The sequence below is a fragment of the Symphalangus syndactylus genome, chromosome 3 (assembly GCF_028878055.3).
Source record: "Symphalangus syndactylus isolate Jambi chromosome 3, NHGRI_mSymSyn1-v2.1_pri, whole genome shotgun sequence".
Classification (NCBI taxonomy): Eukaryota; Metazoa; Chordata; class Mammalia; order Primates; family Hylobatidae; genus Symphalangus; species Symphalangus syndactylus.
In genome coordinates this window covers 73,934,741-73,951,924 of record NC_072425.2, presented here as the reverse complement: position 1 = coordinate 73,951,924, position 17,184 = coordinate 73,934,741, and the positions used below count along the sequence as shown (strand labels likewise).

The window sequence follows — 17,184 nt, the reverse complement described above, 5'->3', positions numbered from 1 at the left end:
TTTGAGAAGTTTGATTCGTATGGGAACATATGTGTTTCTACCAGATTGGGAGTTTGTTGAGGGCAGGAACTCTCTGTTCATTTATTTCTTCATTCATGCTATTTGCAGGCACTAAGCTAGGGACCATGGCTCTCACTGTTTGGCTGGGAGATAAACAGGTAAACTTACCAGTATTGTGTAGAGGGACAATTGCTATGATAGAGGACAGATGCAATGCTTGATGTGTTGTTGTATTAGTCTGTTCTTGCATTGCTATAAAGAACTACCTGAGACTGGGTAATTTATAAAGAAAAGAAGTTTAATTTGCTCTCGATTCTGCAGGCTATACAGGAAGCATGGCTGGGGAGGCCTCAGGAAACTTACAATCATGGCAGAAGGCTAAGGGGAACCAGTCACATCTTACATGGCTGGAGAAGGAGGAAGACAGAAAAGGGGGAGGTGCTATACACTTTTTGCTTTTTTGAGATGAGGTCCCACTCTGTCACCCAGGCTGGAGTGTAGTGGTGTGATCTCAGCTCATTGCAGCATCCACCTCCCAGGTTCAAGCAATTCTCCTGCCTCAGCCTCCCTAGTAGCTGAGACTACAGGCACGCACCACCATGCCCCACTAATTTTTGTATTTTTAGTAGAGATGGGGTTTCACCACGTTGGCCAGGCTGGTCTCGAACTCCTGACTTCAAGTGATCCACTCGCCTTGGCCTCCCAAACTGCTGGGATTACAGGCATGAGTTACCATGCCTAGCCAGTGCTATGTACTTTTAAACAACCAGATCTCATGAGAACTCACTGACTTTCATGAAAGCAGGAAAGGGAAAGTCTGCCACCATGATCCAATCACCTCCCACCAGGCCCTTCCTCCAACATTGGTGATTACAATTTTACGTGAGATTTGGTCAGGGATACAAATCCAAACCATATCATTGATCAGGAAAGGAAAGTTCATTGTGGTGGGCTGGAGAATGCTTCATAGAGGCAGAGTTGTGAAGGCAATGTATCCTTTAGTTGTGACTTGAAGGATATATTGTCTTATTTTATTAAATCTAAGCACATTGTTTTTTACATCCTGAATCCAGGATATAATTTTTGATCAATGTATACATTTAATGTGGCAATATTTCTGTCCTCCCAAATCTGGTATTATTTTGGTGGTGTTTCTCATAGTCGCTGACATCTTAGTATTAAAAAGATACAGTAGACTTAGAGTCTGTGGTTGCACAAAATAGACACCAACTTGATTTTTTAAAATTGTGAAGGTGGGGAAGGGGTGGGGTGCATTACTTCCCTATTGCTGCTATAATAAAACACCAGAAACAGTGAATTAAAATAACACATATTTATTCTCTTACAATTATGAAAGTCAGAAATCCAAAATGAGTTTGAAGGAGCTAAAATCAAGATGTCTGCGGTTCCAGTTCCTTTTGGAGACTCTAGGAGAGGAATGCATTCCTTGTCTTTTCCAGCTTCTGGAGGGCTCCTGTATTCCTTGGCTTGTGGCCACATCCTCCATCTTTACATTGTATTACTTCAATCTCTGCTTCTCTTGTCACACAGTCTACTTTCTGAATCTGATTCCTCCTGCCTCACTTTTGCAAGTCTCTTGTGATTACACTGGACCCATCTGGAGAATCCAGGATCATCTACCCATCTCCAGATTCTTAATCACATTGGCACAATCCCTTTTTCCATATAAGGTAACATTCACAGATTTTTGAGGATTAGGACAGGGACATCTTTGGGGGCCATTATTCAGCCTACTAAAGAGATAATTTATTTTAAAGATACTGATATGGCTTTAGACATCAAATGTGAGATGATAGCCATGTTCCAGGAAGAGCCTAGAAACTTCGTTTCATATATCTGCCTCTGTCTCTGTGTCTTTATTCATTTCTTTTTTGGCAGACTGACTTCTTATGCAAGTCAGCCAGTATGTAGAAACATGATTGCTGACAATTCCTGAGACTATAAGTTATGGTTTCAATACCCAGAATTGCTCAGCTCTCTCAACTCTATTCCAAATCCTCAAAGAAAAAACTCTGATTGGTGTTCTTGGGTCAATGCCTCCTTCTCTAAGGGTGTAGCCAAAGGTATAGAGCTCTTCCATATTGCACAAAATAACTGCCAGAAAGGAGGCATTTCAAGTTATGCTCATACACTGAAAAATAGTCCTCTATGAAATATGACTAATTGTTCACCAGGAAATTGAGTAAGAGGCTGACATTTCACATAGAAGGTACTAGCACTTACTCAAGTGTTTTTCAAATTGTGGATATCCAAGAAATATTTCCTGAATTGAGTTGTGAAATTTCTCCAAAGTGTCTTTTCATCTATAAGGTTTTGTCACCTGGAGCCTGGAATCCTGCAATTAGTCTCACTGTACCTACCCTCTCCCTTGCCATGCCATAATGTTACAGCCCACATTTTGGACCAGAATTTTTCAGTTGCTTTCTTTTCATCACAGAATAACATTCAAACTCTACCACTGACGTATAAAATGATGCGGCTGGGTGCAGTGGCTCAGGTCTGTAATCCAGCACTTTGGGAGGCTGAGGCGGGCAAATCACTTGAGGTCAGGAGTTCAAGACTAGCCTGGCCAACATGGTGAAATCTCAACTCTACTAAAAATACAAAAATTAGCCAGGCCTTGTGGTATGTGCCTGTAGTCTCAGCTACTATGGAGGTTGAGGCAGGAGAATTGCTTGAACCTGGGAGGCAGAGGTTGCAGTGAGCCGAGACTGTGCCACTGCACTCCAGCCTGGGCAAAAAAGTGAGACCCTGTCTCAAAATAATAAAATAATGAACCCCATTTTTTCCCATCTGGGACATGCAAATATTAATGGCAGTCTCATAAATGTGTTGAGATTAAATGAATATAAGGGATTGCCATACTTTCCAGCAAATCTCCAATGTGAATCCTCTGCTCTTGTTAGGTTGGTTTCCAACTGGAGCGCAGGCATTTGTCTCAATTCTTCTTTTTTTTTTTTTTTTTTTGGGGGGTGGAGTTTTGCTCTTGTTGCCCAGGCAGGAGTGTAATGTCGTGATCTCGGCTCACCGTAACCCCCACCTCCCGGGTTCAAGCAATTCTCCTGACTCAGCCTCCTGAGTAGCTGGGATTACAGGCACGCATCACCATGCCTGGCTAATTTTGTATTTTTAGTAGAGACAGGGTTTCTCCATGTTGGTCAGGCTGGTCTCGAATTCCCGACCTCAGGTGATCCGCCCGCCTTGGCCTCCCAAAGTGCTGAGATTACAGGCATGAGCCACCGCGCCCGGCCTGCCTCAATTATTCTTGCGGCTACACCTTTGTTTTTGCCTGGGACTCCAGACTCTACCTCCTGGCTTCTTTAGTCTTGCCCGATTCCTTCAGGCCCTTCTAGGCTACAAATGTTCATTCTTTCCTTTTATTCTAAGAAGATTTTGAGTCTGTTCTACACAGAGTCTCAGCGCAGATTTTTTAGTCCAATTTCCAACCCAAATGTGGGAAACCATCCATACGCTGCCTTTCTGGTGGCTATTTTGCTTCTACTTGAATAGTTTTAGTGTTGATGAGCTAAACTTAGGCTGCTCGTCCCCATTTTTTCAACAGCTCTAATTAAATAACTAAAACATGTAATTATCTTTTTAGTCATGACTGTCTTGCTTTTTTAATAAAATTTTCAGTTCTTCTAGAGGAACAAAGTAGCTGCTCAAAAGGCATTGATTATATTTATGCCTAAAATTATAATTTCCCAACATTAATAGTTAAACCATTGCTACCATTTTTATTTTCTTTTATTTCAGCTTTACCATACCTGGGAGAAGATGACCTGCCATTATAAGGCTTATGATTATTGTCACAATACCTACAACAGGTTTCTGAGGAGAAAGAAAGCAAAGAAAATCCTCCTGGTTGATGTCTAGTGATACATGTATTAACTTTGCTTGGGTCACTTTAGGTTGCCCTTACACAGCATTTAAATTTTTGGGAAAAAAAAAGTTCCGTTGCAAAAATTTTATTCTCTTCTGTGATATCCTTTTAGACTTTTACTATTCATATACAAATATATCCATAATCTATATGCCTGGTTTAATTTTTACAAAAAGTGATATTAGAACATGCTGTGGTCTGAATGTTGGTGTCACCTTAAAATTCACATTTGAAACTAATACTCAGTGTGATAGTATTAGGGATCTTTGGGAAGTGATTAATTTATGAAGGCTTCACCATCACGACTGGGATTAGTGTCCTTTAAAAAGAGGCTCAAGGAAGCTCCCTTGCCCCTTCCCCCATGTGAGGCTGCAGCAAGGTGCCATCTGTGAAGCAGACAGCAAGCCCTTACCAGACACCGAGTCTGCTGGTACCTTGATCTTGGCCTTCCCAACCTCCGGAACTGTAAGCAATAAGTTTCTCTTTTTATAAATTAATTACCCAGTCTAAGGTATTTTGTTATAGCAGCCCAAATGGACTGAGACAGACCATATATGCTTCTCTGTACTTCTTTTTAAATAGACTTAATAATATATCAATGACATCTATGTCAATACACAAAATTTAATTATTTTTAATTATGTATCATAATCAATTATTTTCTCCTGTTGACCAACACATATGTTGTTTCCAGTTGATTCTTGTATTCTGATTCCTTTACCTTAAAAGAAATTAAAATTGTAAAAGACCACTACATTTCCACTCACAAATTGACCCACTGTTAAGGGCTGAATTTCATCCTCCCAGTGCATATAGGGGCCATCCAGGTGTAATGCTCTGAGTAAAGGGAACTTGAGAATGGTGGGGACTGTGGTATATTAGAGAGTACAGGCTCCTTCTAAAAGAGCACCCAAGATGCCATGATTCAGCTGATTATTGTCATATGAAAACACGGGTCTCATATTACCAGATATTCAGGTTTTTTAAAAGAAGCTGGAAATCTGGAATTAGACGTGAAATCTGTCATTTATTTATTTATTTATTTATTTATTTATTTATTTATTTATTTTTGAGTCTGAGTCTCGACCTGTTGACTAGGCAGGCTGGAGTGCAGTGGTGCCATCTGGGCTCATTGCAGCCTCAACCTCCTGGGCTCAAGCAATCCTCCCATCTTAGCCTCCAGAGTAGCTGGGACTACAGGCATGTGCCACCATACCCGGCTAATTTTTGTATTTTTAACAGAGATGGGGTTTCACCATGTTGGCCAGGCTGGTCTCGAACTCCTTATCTCAAGGGATTCTCCCACTTTGGCCTCCCAAAGTGCAGGGATTACAGGAGTAAGCCACTGTGCCCAGCCTCCATTTTTAAATGTTCCAAATTAAAAAAAAAAATTGCTGGCCAATAATACCCTTCTCCTGCTGGTTAGGTATGACCCACAGGCTACCAGTTTGCAACTTCTGCTCACTGGAACAAGTAATTTGTGGAGCCCTAGGCAATTATCTCTACTCCAAAAGTTCTTAGCATGAGGATGGTGAAGATTAGATGGCGGCAAATAAGTGCACAAGGAAGTCCAAGTCATGTTTTAAACTACTGAGTTTTTTTTTTTTTTTTTTAATTGCAAAACATTTGTTACAGAAATTTCAGAAAGTTTTTCCCATGGTATCTGTCAACTTCTGCTCTGGATTATATATCTAAACAATCAAGCTCAAAGTGCATTGTGAATCCAATAATAGACCTTTAAAAAGAACAATTCTTCTAAGGTTTTATATATATTTATAGTATCGATAGATATGCATACCGTGGTCTATCCATACACGAGGAAAAGATGTATATATATTTAGCAAACCCAATTTCAAAACCATTGTATTTGTAGGAATTCATTTAAAAATGGTATCTGAATAATTTCCCCCATTATAAACTAGGGTTAGAACGTTTACAAATGAGAGTCTAGGTCCTATATTATGAAATGGCTACGAGTACAGTATACTGCATGTACTGTTTTTACACAGTGGTAGCAGCAATATAAACTCAGGTCAGTAGCAGTAGTGACAGGAAGCAGGTAAGTCTTCATACCATGCTATGGTACTCTTCTGCTGAATCTCTCTTACAAAGACTCTGTGTTCAAGTTTAGAATTATGTGGCTAACAAATATACATGCATATATCATTCAGAACAAGAGTAACTCTAAATAAGGCGAGTTTCTTTTTTCCCCCTCTCAGTTCTCAGTGTATTTTATGTGTACACTCACCAAGTCACAATCAAGAATCTGATCCTGTTGGCTCTAAATCAGAGGTCCCAAACTATTTCCTTTGGGACTGAATGCTGCTGGCAGACATGTTTGCTTGGCTAGCACAGTGTTTGGAAAGCTGAATTTGAATGTCTTTGTGGTGGGATGTGTATTCTGTCATGCCTTACTTACAAACCCTACTTCTTCTGTTGACTTTCACCAGTCCAGTTCACACATTTGTGTTTTCTGGATCTGGCCCCTCCATGTGTTTGAATTTGCAGCCTCTCAATCTATGTGCAGATGGCTGGTTTTAATGATGTGTGGGAAGCTGCGGTGAGATGCTCTTGAGATTTAGAGAGGCAAAAATTGGACGAGGTCAATGCGAACACCAGCCGGGATAGAGGCAGGTGGAGGGTAAATTGGTGGGAAGATCAGGCCTGGGACAAAGTCTAAATGTTTGCCTTTTTCCAAGTGGCCACTGTTTCAGCTTACTGTGCCAGGGTCAACAAGGTATAAAGGTAATGGGGGCAAGGGTCTGTTCGTCTGGTGAAAAAGCAGCTAGTCTTGGACTAAGAGAAGAGAAGCAAGTAGAGGGGAGAAAGAAAGCTGCACATCCAGGCACGAGGCTGAATTTCCCCCTTTGCCCCATAGGCCTCAGCCACCTGTCTCCTCCAGAGGAAGATATGGGTCCTGATTGGCACTGACACTCTTTACAAAGCCTATGGACTCCTAGCCATACACATGTCTTTTCAGTTTCCAGCACAAAACATTGTGCAAATGCACAAAGGCCTGCAGGTTTAAGGAGGCCGGTAGACTAGGTAAGGTAAGGAAGGGAAAATTCTCCTCATTCTTATTGTCATCTGGATTACCTGGTCACCAAAATCCTCTCTTAGATGACCTGTAGAAACAGTCACATGTTGCTTTCATTAGCAGTGATGAGTGCAAGGAAATCATCAGAGAAAAGGTAACAACTACCTTCTGAGAGGAATTAAAGAAAAGAAAAAAATTGCTTTTCCTTAATTGGAACCAGCCTTTCTTTTGGTTGACTCCAATCTGAGAGACAGAATATCCAACTTGTAAAAAGAAGAGAAAGCTTAGGTCAATGCAGGCTGAGAGGAAAGTTTTCTCTACTCATTTTAGGAGCAGTCATTTTCAAAACTGTGCAAATTGGCTCCTCTCTTTTCCAGATGTTGAATGGCTTCTAGTAATGGTGATTTTTCTAAAAGAGTAAACTCTTTAGAACCACCCAGTGCTTCATCAGACACCCAAACACACGCCTCCCAACCCCAGGCTAGGCTCATCCACAAGGTGAAGAAGCCACAAGACAAGGAGGGAGGTCTCTTGTCATATCATTGGATCACACATTCACAGCGATCTGCACACTTCTGCACTATCACAAATGGACTTTTCGCTCTCATCTCTGGCTTAGCAATTTGCACCCAGTAGCTCTGAAGAATCAGAAATGTGTCTTGCATATATCACAGATGCACAACACGTAGACCTTGGCAGACCCAAGAGGTGTTGGCTTGCCATCTCTGGGTCCCATGGCTATACAACCTGCAGTTAATACTTTATTTCATATTATTTGTTCAGTGCTTAAAAAAAGATTTAAAAATTCCTTGGTTACTTTTTTTTTTGTTTTTAATTTTTCAAAACTGAACATAATTCCCATAGTAAGAAGCCCAACTGTTTGAGTGAATTCCTAACTGGCTTAAGTGTCACAGCAGGCAATAGTAAAATGTTAAGTGCCTTAGAAAAGTCAAAAGAAATGCATAAAGCAGTGCATGCATTTTGTCGACACAAAATTAAGACCGGGTTTGGAGAGAGATTACTTCATTTAAGTCACATTGTTATTGTTAAAGGATAGTGAGTTATAATGCAATATCTAGGCCAAATATATAACCACCTACACACTAGTATCACTTTATCTAGAAACAACATAGTGTTACTAAATGAACATATTTATAAAATACTGTACACTGCTTCTGCATGGGGTTGGCAGATGTAAACAAACAGCTAATTCAACTGGAGTTTAAAATATCATTTTAAGTTCATTTGCCATATAGTCTTTTGCATAACATGCCAGTTCACCTTTCACAAAATCACAACTTGCCTACCACAGCTCGCAGGACTCATTAGAGGATATACATCACCTTACACACATATTTTACAGTGGTTTACAGGAACATGAAAAGCATCAAGCAGATCAGGAACAAAAATGTCCAGTTCACAAAGATGCTAAATAACATGGAATTGGGAACATATTAATCATTGCAACATGTGCTTCTTTATTGAATGTTACAGATTTATAAATGATTATAAAGCTCTCCTGTAACGTTCATTAATACAACCACATGCTACAACTATGCTGGGTTAAACATGGGTTACATACATGTTTACATGTGTTTTATAATACAGCATTGCCCAACATATGAATGGTATAGCCTATAGATAGAGCATGATGGATGACTGGATAATATTTATCATCTTTAAAGAAATTAAACAGCCCAAACATTCAGGAAGATTAGACTGTACAGACTCAGAAAGTAAAAAAGAAAAGTACTATCCAGTTATCTACCATAATATTATCTACAGAAACCATATTTTAGAATACATTTGAAACATTCAGAAGAAACACATTTTGTGTTTTTATCAGTACATTTTTCTCATTTGATTATTCTTATATATATATTTTAAAAGGGGAACTTTCAAAGTGCTAAATAATATCCTAGACCTGGAAACTTAGACATTTAAAAAATCCAGTTCTGTAAAGTGCTGTATTCTGACTGCTAATACACCTTTTGGCTTGCAGAGATAACACAAACTAGTCTTGACAATTGTACCCAAGCTTTCCAGCTCCTCATTCAAATCTATCAAGGAGGGGCCCTCTAACTATAAATATAAAGTATACTGGTTAAGCAGGAGACCTCCATGGTCATTTTCATAAAACATCCTTAATTTTTTTTTCAAAAGGAACAAGCAATTTAGAACAAATCATTACATATAGTAGTATATAAAAATTGGCACCTTTGAAGCAGATGATTAAACCAAAGCTATTACTTCCTTGAGCTCTCTATGACTTTATTTACTGTCCTCAGTAACTTGCTGCTCATAAACTGCTTAATTCACAAAGACAGGTAATTAACGTCCCCTCGATCAGGGATGTGGTGGAATCAATGGGCTGAGCATAAGCTGACTGCACAAAGCCACAGAATCAATGCCACATCGGTGCACAGAGAACCCGGAAATGGAAGGAAATGGACTGAAAAATAACACACATATATGTGCACAGGAAGGAAATGGCTCATGGAAGTTACACAGTTTGTGTCTACAGTCATTTAAGTTTGGCTTATATATTTCACACGTTTCACAAACGTTAGAACTTAATTTTCATGCACAACAAAAGAATCAGGTAATTGCACGATCAGGACTGTTGACTATTTAGTTTCCCAGTTCCTATACTTTTCTCTCTGAAATCACGATGAATGGAAACACTTGCGCTCAAAATTTCTTTCCCTCACTTCCAATCTGGCCCAGAATGAGGCCTTGGAGGTGTTTGATGTCAATGAATAGTGTTTTCACCTCCTTCTTGGATTCCTCTATAGACCCTTCAGGGAGCCTTCAGCATTGTGATTGTGCTTGATACTTAAAATCATCAACATGTTAGGATGTAAGTGCATTAAATTGGCAACATCTAATTTAAAGAACAAAAATAAAAAATCTTGGTTCAAACTCTGGTGCTGAGATTTGGCCTTCCTGAGAATCACAGAGAGATGGTCTCAAATGTAAAGTGCCTATTACAACTGTATTAACTATGAGCAAACATGGTTCCTTTTCCTCATTATCAATCAATATGGGAACCAGGAGCTCATGAACCCTTTCAAGTTATATTGCAACTTCGCATGTATGTACATTTTTTTTTTCTTTCTGGAGACAGAGCCTAGAGTTATCATCAGATCCTCATAGGAATTCATAACTCAAGGAAGTTTAACACAACCGATTTATTCTCAGACCCAGTGCATGTTTGCTGAGAGGGAAATAGCCAGTGTGGGGCCCAATAAAATGTTAAGTGTTTCTAGAACCGCTGTAAATAAGGGAGTCTGGGTGTTTGTTACCAATTCACCTAAATGCCAAGGAGTGAAAAAGGAATAGTTTAATTCTTTACATATGTGACCTCATCACACTTTTTATACCTGAAATGTTTATTCAGAAGAGTTTTTATTTTGTTTTTTATCTTATATTTAAAGACCATGTATTTACTTGATTTCACAAAATGCAGTAAAACTTGGTGTTTTCAATTACAATTAAACAAAAGAAACAGGTAGTATCTCAGGCCAGGAACAATAGGTTGTTTTCCTTAAAGGCTTTATTCTTTTTTAAACATTAATGAGCCAAATGGGAATCCAAAGATTTGGGGTCAAGATTTCTTTGTCCCACTTCCAATCCAGATTCTGATCTAGAAGATGATGCCTCTACTTTAGAGTCTGTAACACTAGCTGGTTTAAAGTTGCGTGTCTATTCAGATTGTACTTGGTGTAAAAACTTTGTTTAGGAAAAGCCAGAATAAATAAGATGTCCTGATAGTGAGTGATTTCAGACAAAAAAGGGCAGGAGGCAAGCAGTGAGTCGTTTTGACAACTCTAGTTTGATATGAGGAAAAGTCATAGGAATTTTAAAAAATCATAATTTCAACATTTGGTCTAATAGTATAATGAGCTCTTTCAATGGAACTTCTTGTATATTAAAAAAAAAATCTGGATTATACTTCAAGGTGATAGAAAAGTCCAAGCCTCTTAAGAAAGCTCTTTATGTCCATCTATTTTATATATAAATATGTGTCTCTGCATAAATGCATATACATTTGTATAAGTGGCATATACTATAGAACTCTTTATATGGTTTATTTGCTTTCTATTTTGGTCTACTGTATCTTTTTTTATAGCTCTGTCTATAAGAAAAATATTCATGGTATGCTTGCAACTGATGGCTTTGGGTTGATACCAAACTCCCAGTCAAATCTAGGGTTATTTATAGTTTTGAAACTTCCTTAAAAAGTACTTTGGAACATTTCCATAGAAAAGATACCAGCCCTTGAAAAACTCCAATTAAATTTATGCTGAGCTCAGATTAGATGGCAAAACTCTAGGTATGAAAATATCCACATATAACCATATATTCATATACAAAATGGTCACGTGATGAGTGGTGTGAAAAATTGGCAGTTACGTCTTGGAGGTGTTCAGGAGGACGTGGTAGAGCCATGCAAATGATGACGGTCACACAGCAGCACAACACACGACATAAACGGTGAGAACAGAACAGCCCACATGGCAATTTCAGGCTAGTTCTGTCCACCGTGTTTTTTTTTTTTTTTTTTAAGTTCAATATTACATATTCAGTGAATGAATTCATTGATGACAGGTGAGATACAAAATAAATTAAAAAATATAAAATTATTTAATTACATTCATCCTGAGCTTGCTTGACTAGACTTGAACGCCCACTGTGTATAATAAATCACTTGACTTTTGTTTTTTTAACATCAACTCTTCTTTCATTTCGATTGCAATACAAAAAGGCATTTCTGTTCCCTTATTTTCTTCAAAAAAGGATAAACAGTTGTGGCACCAGAAGTGAATAGATAAGAGACAGGTGAACTATGACTGTTACCTTGTTTTTTCTTTATAATGATCAATTACAGAAGTGTTGGCATGAGAAGGATGTGGGACGTTAGGTAGAACTGCTTGCTGCCGGCTTATACTGAATAAAGAGGATGCTCTTCATCAGTCACCAGTGATGGAGCCAATGTGAAAAGAAAACAGAATGGAAGTTTAGAATATCTCATTGTGTACGCTGGCTATTTTATTTTATTTCGCAATTTAGCCCTGCATCCTACAACTCTTGATAATGGTTAGAAATCAACAGATGCCTCCTGGCATGGAGTGTGCTCGAAGCCCCTTGTTTCCCCTGCTCTCATGGCTTTCTGCTGTGACTGCGGATACACATTCATCTCTAACCCTTCCTTCTCCCTCTCTTTCCCCTCCCTGCCCAGTAAGTGTGAACATGCCTTAAATCCCCTGTGTCTGGCACTGGGTCAGATCAAGTGCTTTCTTGATCTGTGGCCCAGAAGTCACCTTTGAGTTAACACCTCCCAAAGCATTGCTCGTTTTGCTCAGCTAAGAATAAAGCAGGTATGATTCAAGGAAGGGGGAGAAACTGGAGTTGGAGAGAATTTTAGGGCTGGATTCTTGAGCCTCCTGTGACGGATATTAAGAAGGTTTAGTTGTGCTTGCTTTCAAAGCTTTGGAAAGCCGATGTTCTGGACAGTCTCCTCATGGACAGGCTGTCCCCTCGGCCCTCCGGCTTGGAGGACTTGCTTCTCTGGAAGGGATTTCGCAGGCTTGCTGTGTTCCGCTGCCTGTCGAGTTTGTCACTGATGGAGAAGCTCTTCCTGGTGTGTGCATATGGCGTGCTTGGCTCCTCTGCCGAGTAGCTGTTGGCGCGCTCTATCTTGGGAACAGTGATGTTGTTGGACAGGGTTCTGTCTGAGTTATCACCCTCCTGGGAGGATATTGCAATGGTGGCTCTGCGGCCTTTGGCCTCATTCTCCTCACTGTCAGAGCTGGGGTGACTCAGTTCTGCTTCTCGCTCTGGATGGCAGCAAGTTAAGTCCTCCACTTTGTCTCCAAGACCTCCAGGGAAGGCAGCTCTGTCCGCAATTGCTTGAGGGGCGTTGACACACCTTGTGTCAATACAGTCTGTAATACTTGTGTATTCTGCTGTTTTCACAGGCACCCCAAAGTTGGCATAATAGCTCCTTGAGGGGGAAAACATAAAGCTATGAGACTTCACGATGGGAGCCTCTTCTAGAAGAAAGGGTGTGGTGGCTAGGTAGCGGCTGCTTTTGGAACGCTCAATGGTGTGGTACATCGGAGGCTCTGAGTCCCAGGGGTTTTGGCATTCTGGGAGGTGGGTATAGTCTGAAGAAAAAGATCTAGTGTCCATGGAGGTGATGTCCTCGAAATCAATGCTCCGGCTTGGAGGTCTGTCTGTGGGTGCAAGGGTTGCATAGGCACTACTTGAAGGGGCTGTGGAAGGTAGTGGAGTTGAAAAGCTTGGCTCGCCCAGCCCAAGGATGTTCACGGAATTGTCCAGAGGCTCTATATCACAGTGGAGCTCATCCATAGCAGAGACATAGATGTCTATACATGATGATGGTCTTCTGGAATCAGGAACAATGGCCAAGGTGTTGGCAGGGGCTGCAGGAGCTTTGGGTTCTTTTGCTACAGAGTGGGAACTAGTAGCCCGGTGTAGACTCAGGGACCTTTCTTTAAAAATACTTTCCAACTTTTCTATCCCACCTTTGTCTTTCATATTGACTGAATAGAAAGAATGGCTTCGCATACGGGGCATTAAGGTTGGAGAAGTTGGGGACATGGTCTCCTCACCTGCAGGGTCTATACTCTCTTGGAGCTTGAAGGTGTTCCCTTCCTGGCTGTTGAAGCTGCTCTGACGGACAATGTAGGCTGCGTCCGTGCAGTCTGACGAGGTCCTCGAGCGGATTTTGTTGGACTCGGCCCGCTCCAGACCTGTCAGGCGCTCCAGGGCCGTGGCCATGCGCCCGATGAGGTCTTCCAGCTGCGCCAGCCGGATGTCCACAGTCTGGAGCGAAGCCTTCATGGAGTGCTCTCTCTCGTTGACTTCCTCCAGCCGCATAGACATGTTCTCCACCCTGTGCGAGAAAGAGAGAGTGAGAGTCACTCGGCCTGGTTCCTCTGCTGGGGCTTTAGAGAGCGAGGATAAAGGGGATCACAGCTGTGCCTGACCTAGGTACCTTCAATGCTGTCTTCCCAGAGGGAAGACAGGTTACAGGTGTCGAGAGGGGTTGGGAAGGAGAGAATGACATTGATGCTGTGACAGAATCACAGAATTCAAATCTTTTTGAGCTAGAAGAGGCTTTAGAGATTATCTAATCCAGTGATTTTTTTTTTAGCTGTCAATCCCCCTTTCCCTCAATGAAATGGAATGCACAATCCTGATAAATAGGCACTAAAATGGAACAGTTCTTATTGAAGTAGAGTGGGGCCAAGTCTACCATGGCCTAGCTATGGCTTGGGGCAGAGTGTGATGACCTGACTAAGCATCCAGTTGTTGGTTTCTCAGGGTCACCCACAAAATGAGAATGTTGCATTTTGAGGATTTTACTCAGAATTTTGCAATGAAATTTTAGAATCTAGCTATTTTTATTGCAAAACACATGTAAAATGTGTATTCCATGGATGGGGGTTATTTTTATTTTGCATTTATACAATAATTTTTGTTGTTATTCATGATAATCTTTTTAGAAGGTTGTGTCTCTAAAGGAATTAATGTGGCCCAATTACTGAGGCATCCAGGATTGATCTAATCTAATCCAATCCTTTCATTCATAAAGGAAAAGCAAAAATCAAGAATTTAACCAAGATTGCATAAAGCAATTTGTTGTAAACACTAGAGTATCTGTCAATAAGTCAATTCTTCTACTCCTCTCTCTGTCTCTCCCTCTCTGGTTAGCTGATCAGAGATGCCTTATATTACAGTTATTGCTAGAACTCTCTATCCTCCCATTGGAAATTCTTTTCTTTTTAAAATTAAATTAAATTAACTTTTTTAAGAAATGGGGGTCTCACTTTGTTGCCCAGGCTGGTCTCAAACTCCTGGGCTCAAGTGATCCTCCTGCCTTGGCCTCCCAAAGTGCTGGGATTACAGGTGTGAGCCACCACACCCTGCCTTTTGTTAGTTTGTTTGAGACAAGGTCTCACTCTGTTACTTAGGCTGAAGTGCAATGGTGATCATTGCTCACTGCAGCCTCAACCTCCCAGACTCAAGTGATCCTCCTGGCTCAGCCTCTCTAGTAGCTGGGACTATAGGTGGATACTGCCATGCTAGCTGTTTTTTAGATTTTTTGTAGAGACAGGGGCTTGCTGTGTTGCCCAGGCTTGTCTTGAACTCCTGGGCTCAAGTGCTTCTCGTGCCTCAGCCTCCCAAAGTGCTGGGATCACAGGTGTGAACCCTGGAAATTCTTATGGGCATGGTTTGTCTCATATTCCTGTTTTCATTTCTTTTTTTTTTTTTTTTTTTTGAGACGGAGTCTCGCTCTGTCGCCCAGGCTGGAGCGCAGTGGCGCAATCTTGGCTCACTGCAAGCTCCACCTCCCGGGTTCACGCCATTCTCCTGCCTCAGCCTCTCCGAGTAGCTGGGACTACAGGCACCTGCCACCACGCCCGGCTAATTTTTTGTATTTTTAGTAGAGACGGGGTTTCACCGTGGTCTCGATCTCCTGACCTCGTGATCCGCCCGCCTCAGCCTCCCAAAGTGCTGGGATTACAAGCGTGAGCCACCGTGCCCGGCCTTCCTGTTTTCATTTCTATGTGGCCAACTAATACCTGCCAGGTGTCAACAAATGGGTCAATGACATTTATGAACTTGATTTCAATTGTCACTCAGTCTGCCTGGCCATTTATTTAAGACAGAGGCCACATATTAAAAATAAAATCATACCTTATTTTTCACTTGCTCAAATTAACTTGGAAAGGACAAACCAAAGCCAAGTTACAATTTGAGCTCACACTTTCACTTTTAAATGTCCAAAGACAAACCTTTTGGTGAATTTAAATGAGACCCATGCACAACTTTGCTGGAGAGGACTAAAGTTACTTTTTCCAATCCTTCCAATATGCAAAGTAAATCATTTGACTGCTGATTCTTAAGGCACTTGCTGCAGGAAGACCGTGGCTACAGAATATGCTTCACAGTGAATGTGGGAATTAGGCTGGGTCCCTGCAGTGTGTGGGGGTGGTGGTGAGGTTTTAATGACAGCAACACTTCTATTAGGGAAGCACATACACTTCAATGCCAGAAGCAGGTTATATAATACAAGAGGCATGTGGATCTCTGGGAGACCTATAGGCTTCTTAAAAACCTCCTCTCCTGCTGGCCAGGAGCGTGGGGGTGTGACTCCCCTGCCTTGAGGCACATTTCTACCTCTCTCAGGACCCCCCACCCCCACTCTGCTTTTATCTTTCAGCTTCCCTTCACCCAGCCAAAGGTCCCAGCCTGTCCTCAAGAGCCCTGCTTGTCTTTTTTTTTTTTTTGCTCCCTCCTGCTGCCCCATAACCAACCCAATGCATCTCAGGGGCCAGGCACACTCTGCCACCATGCCCAGGTGTATTCCCAGAAGACTTGTACATTGAGCTATTCTGTATCTGGCAAACTCAACGCCATGTACTCAGCTGACACAGCTAATTCAGAAGGAAAATACAGCTTTTCCCTCTTTCACTTCATTTTGTCATATAAACATAGCCCAAGAAACAAAATGACTTACAATAACAAGTTTGTGTGTATCATAGACTTGCAATTAGTTTTGCACTATCTAGTTTATGGAGTTTGATTTTGCAAGTACTATAGTTAAATTTTTTACAATGCAATCTGTTATATTTATTTATTTATGTTTGAGACAAGATTTCACTCTGTCACCCAGGCTGGAAGGCAGTGGTGCAAACATGGCTCACTGCAACCTCGACCTCCTGGGCTCAAGTGATCCTCCTGCTTCAGACTCCCAAGTAGCTGGGACTGTAGGTGAGCACCACCATGCCCAGCTAATTTTTTGAAACATTTTTTATAGAGCTGGGGTCCACTATATCCCTCAGGCTGGTCTTGACCTCTTGGGCTCAAGCAATCCTCCCACCTCGGCCTCCCAAAGTGCTGGTATTACAGGCATGAGCCACTGCACCTGGCCAATAAACCTTGTTAAGTGTATAAAAATACTTGTTCATTGAAGTCCAGAGGAGGATAGATCATGCATTTCTGTAGCACGAGATGTTTTGCTTAACATACTTTAGGTATGGGTCTCACTAGCTCTCTAGTGCTAGGACAGTAATAAGAGGCGGGGTAGTTTTATTTCTCCTTCTCCCTTTCTCTCTCGAGCCCAGTGTGTACAAGGTTGGTACTGACAGAGATGAAGTTGCTGTTTTGACCTAACTGCAGTCACTGGTCTGAGTGCTGTGAAGTATCT

General features: G+C 41.2%; 1 protein-coding gene and 1 long non-coding RNA gene across 24 annotated transcripts in view; one reads left to right on the top strand and one right to left on the bottom strand.

Annotated features, from left to right (window-relative positions):
- LOC134736303 (uncharacterized) overlaps nucleotides 1-3,793 on the top strand; it is a 115,858-nt gene extending 112,065 nt beyond the window's left edge. Inside the window, exon 4 of the long non-coding RNA XR_010120231.1 lies at nucleotides 3,778-3,793. This is a non-coding gene — a long non-coding RNA (uncharacterized lncRNA). The remainder of the gene's footprint in view (nucleotides 1-3,777) is intronic.
- Nucleotides 1,315-17,184, bottom strand: part of TRPM3 (transient receptor potential cation channel subfamily M member 3) — a 943,194-nt gene continuing 927,324 nt past the window's right edge. For 16 of the 23 annotated variants that reach the window (XM_063636996.1, XM_055272285.2, XM_055272288.2 and 13 more), the window contains one exon: nucleotides 5,480-13,863. In XM_063636996.1, the coding sequence (XP_063493066.1) occupies nucleotides 12,411-13,863 (1,453 nt within the window). In that variant the 3' untranslated portion in view covers nucleotides 5,480-12,410. Of the gene's footprint in view, nucleotides 13,864-17,184 lie in introns of all 23 variants that reach the window. The other 7 variants (XM_055272296.2, XM_055272299.2, XM_055272294.2 and 4 more) reach the window with 1 other exon arrangement.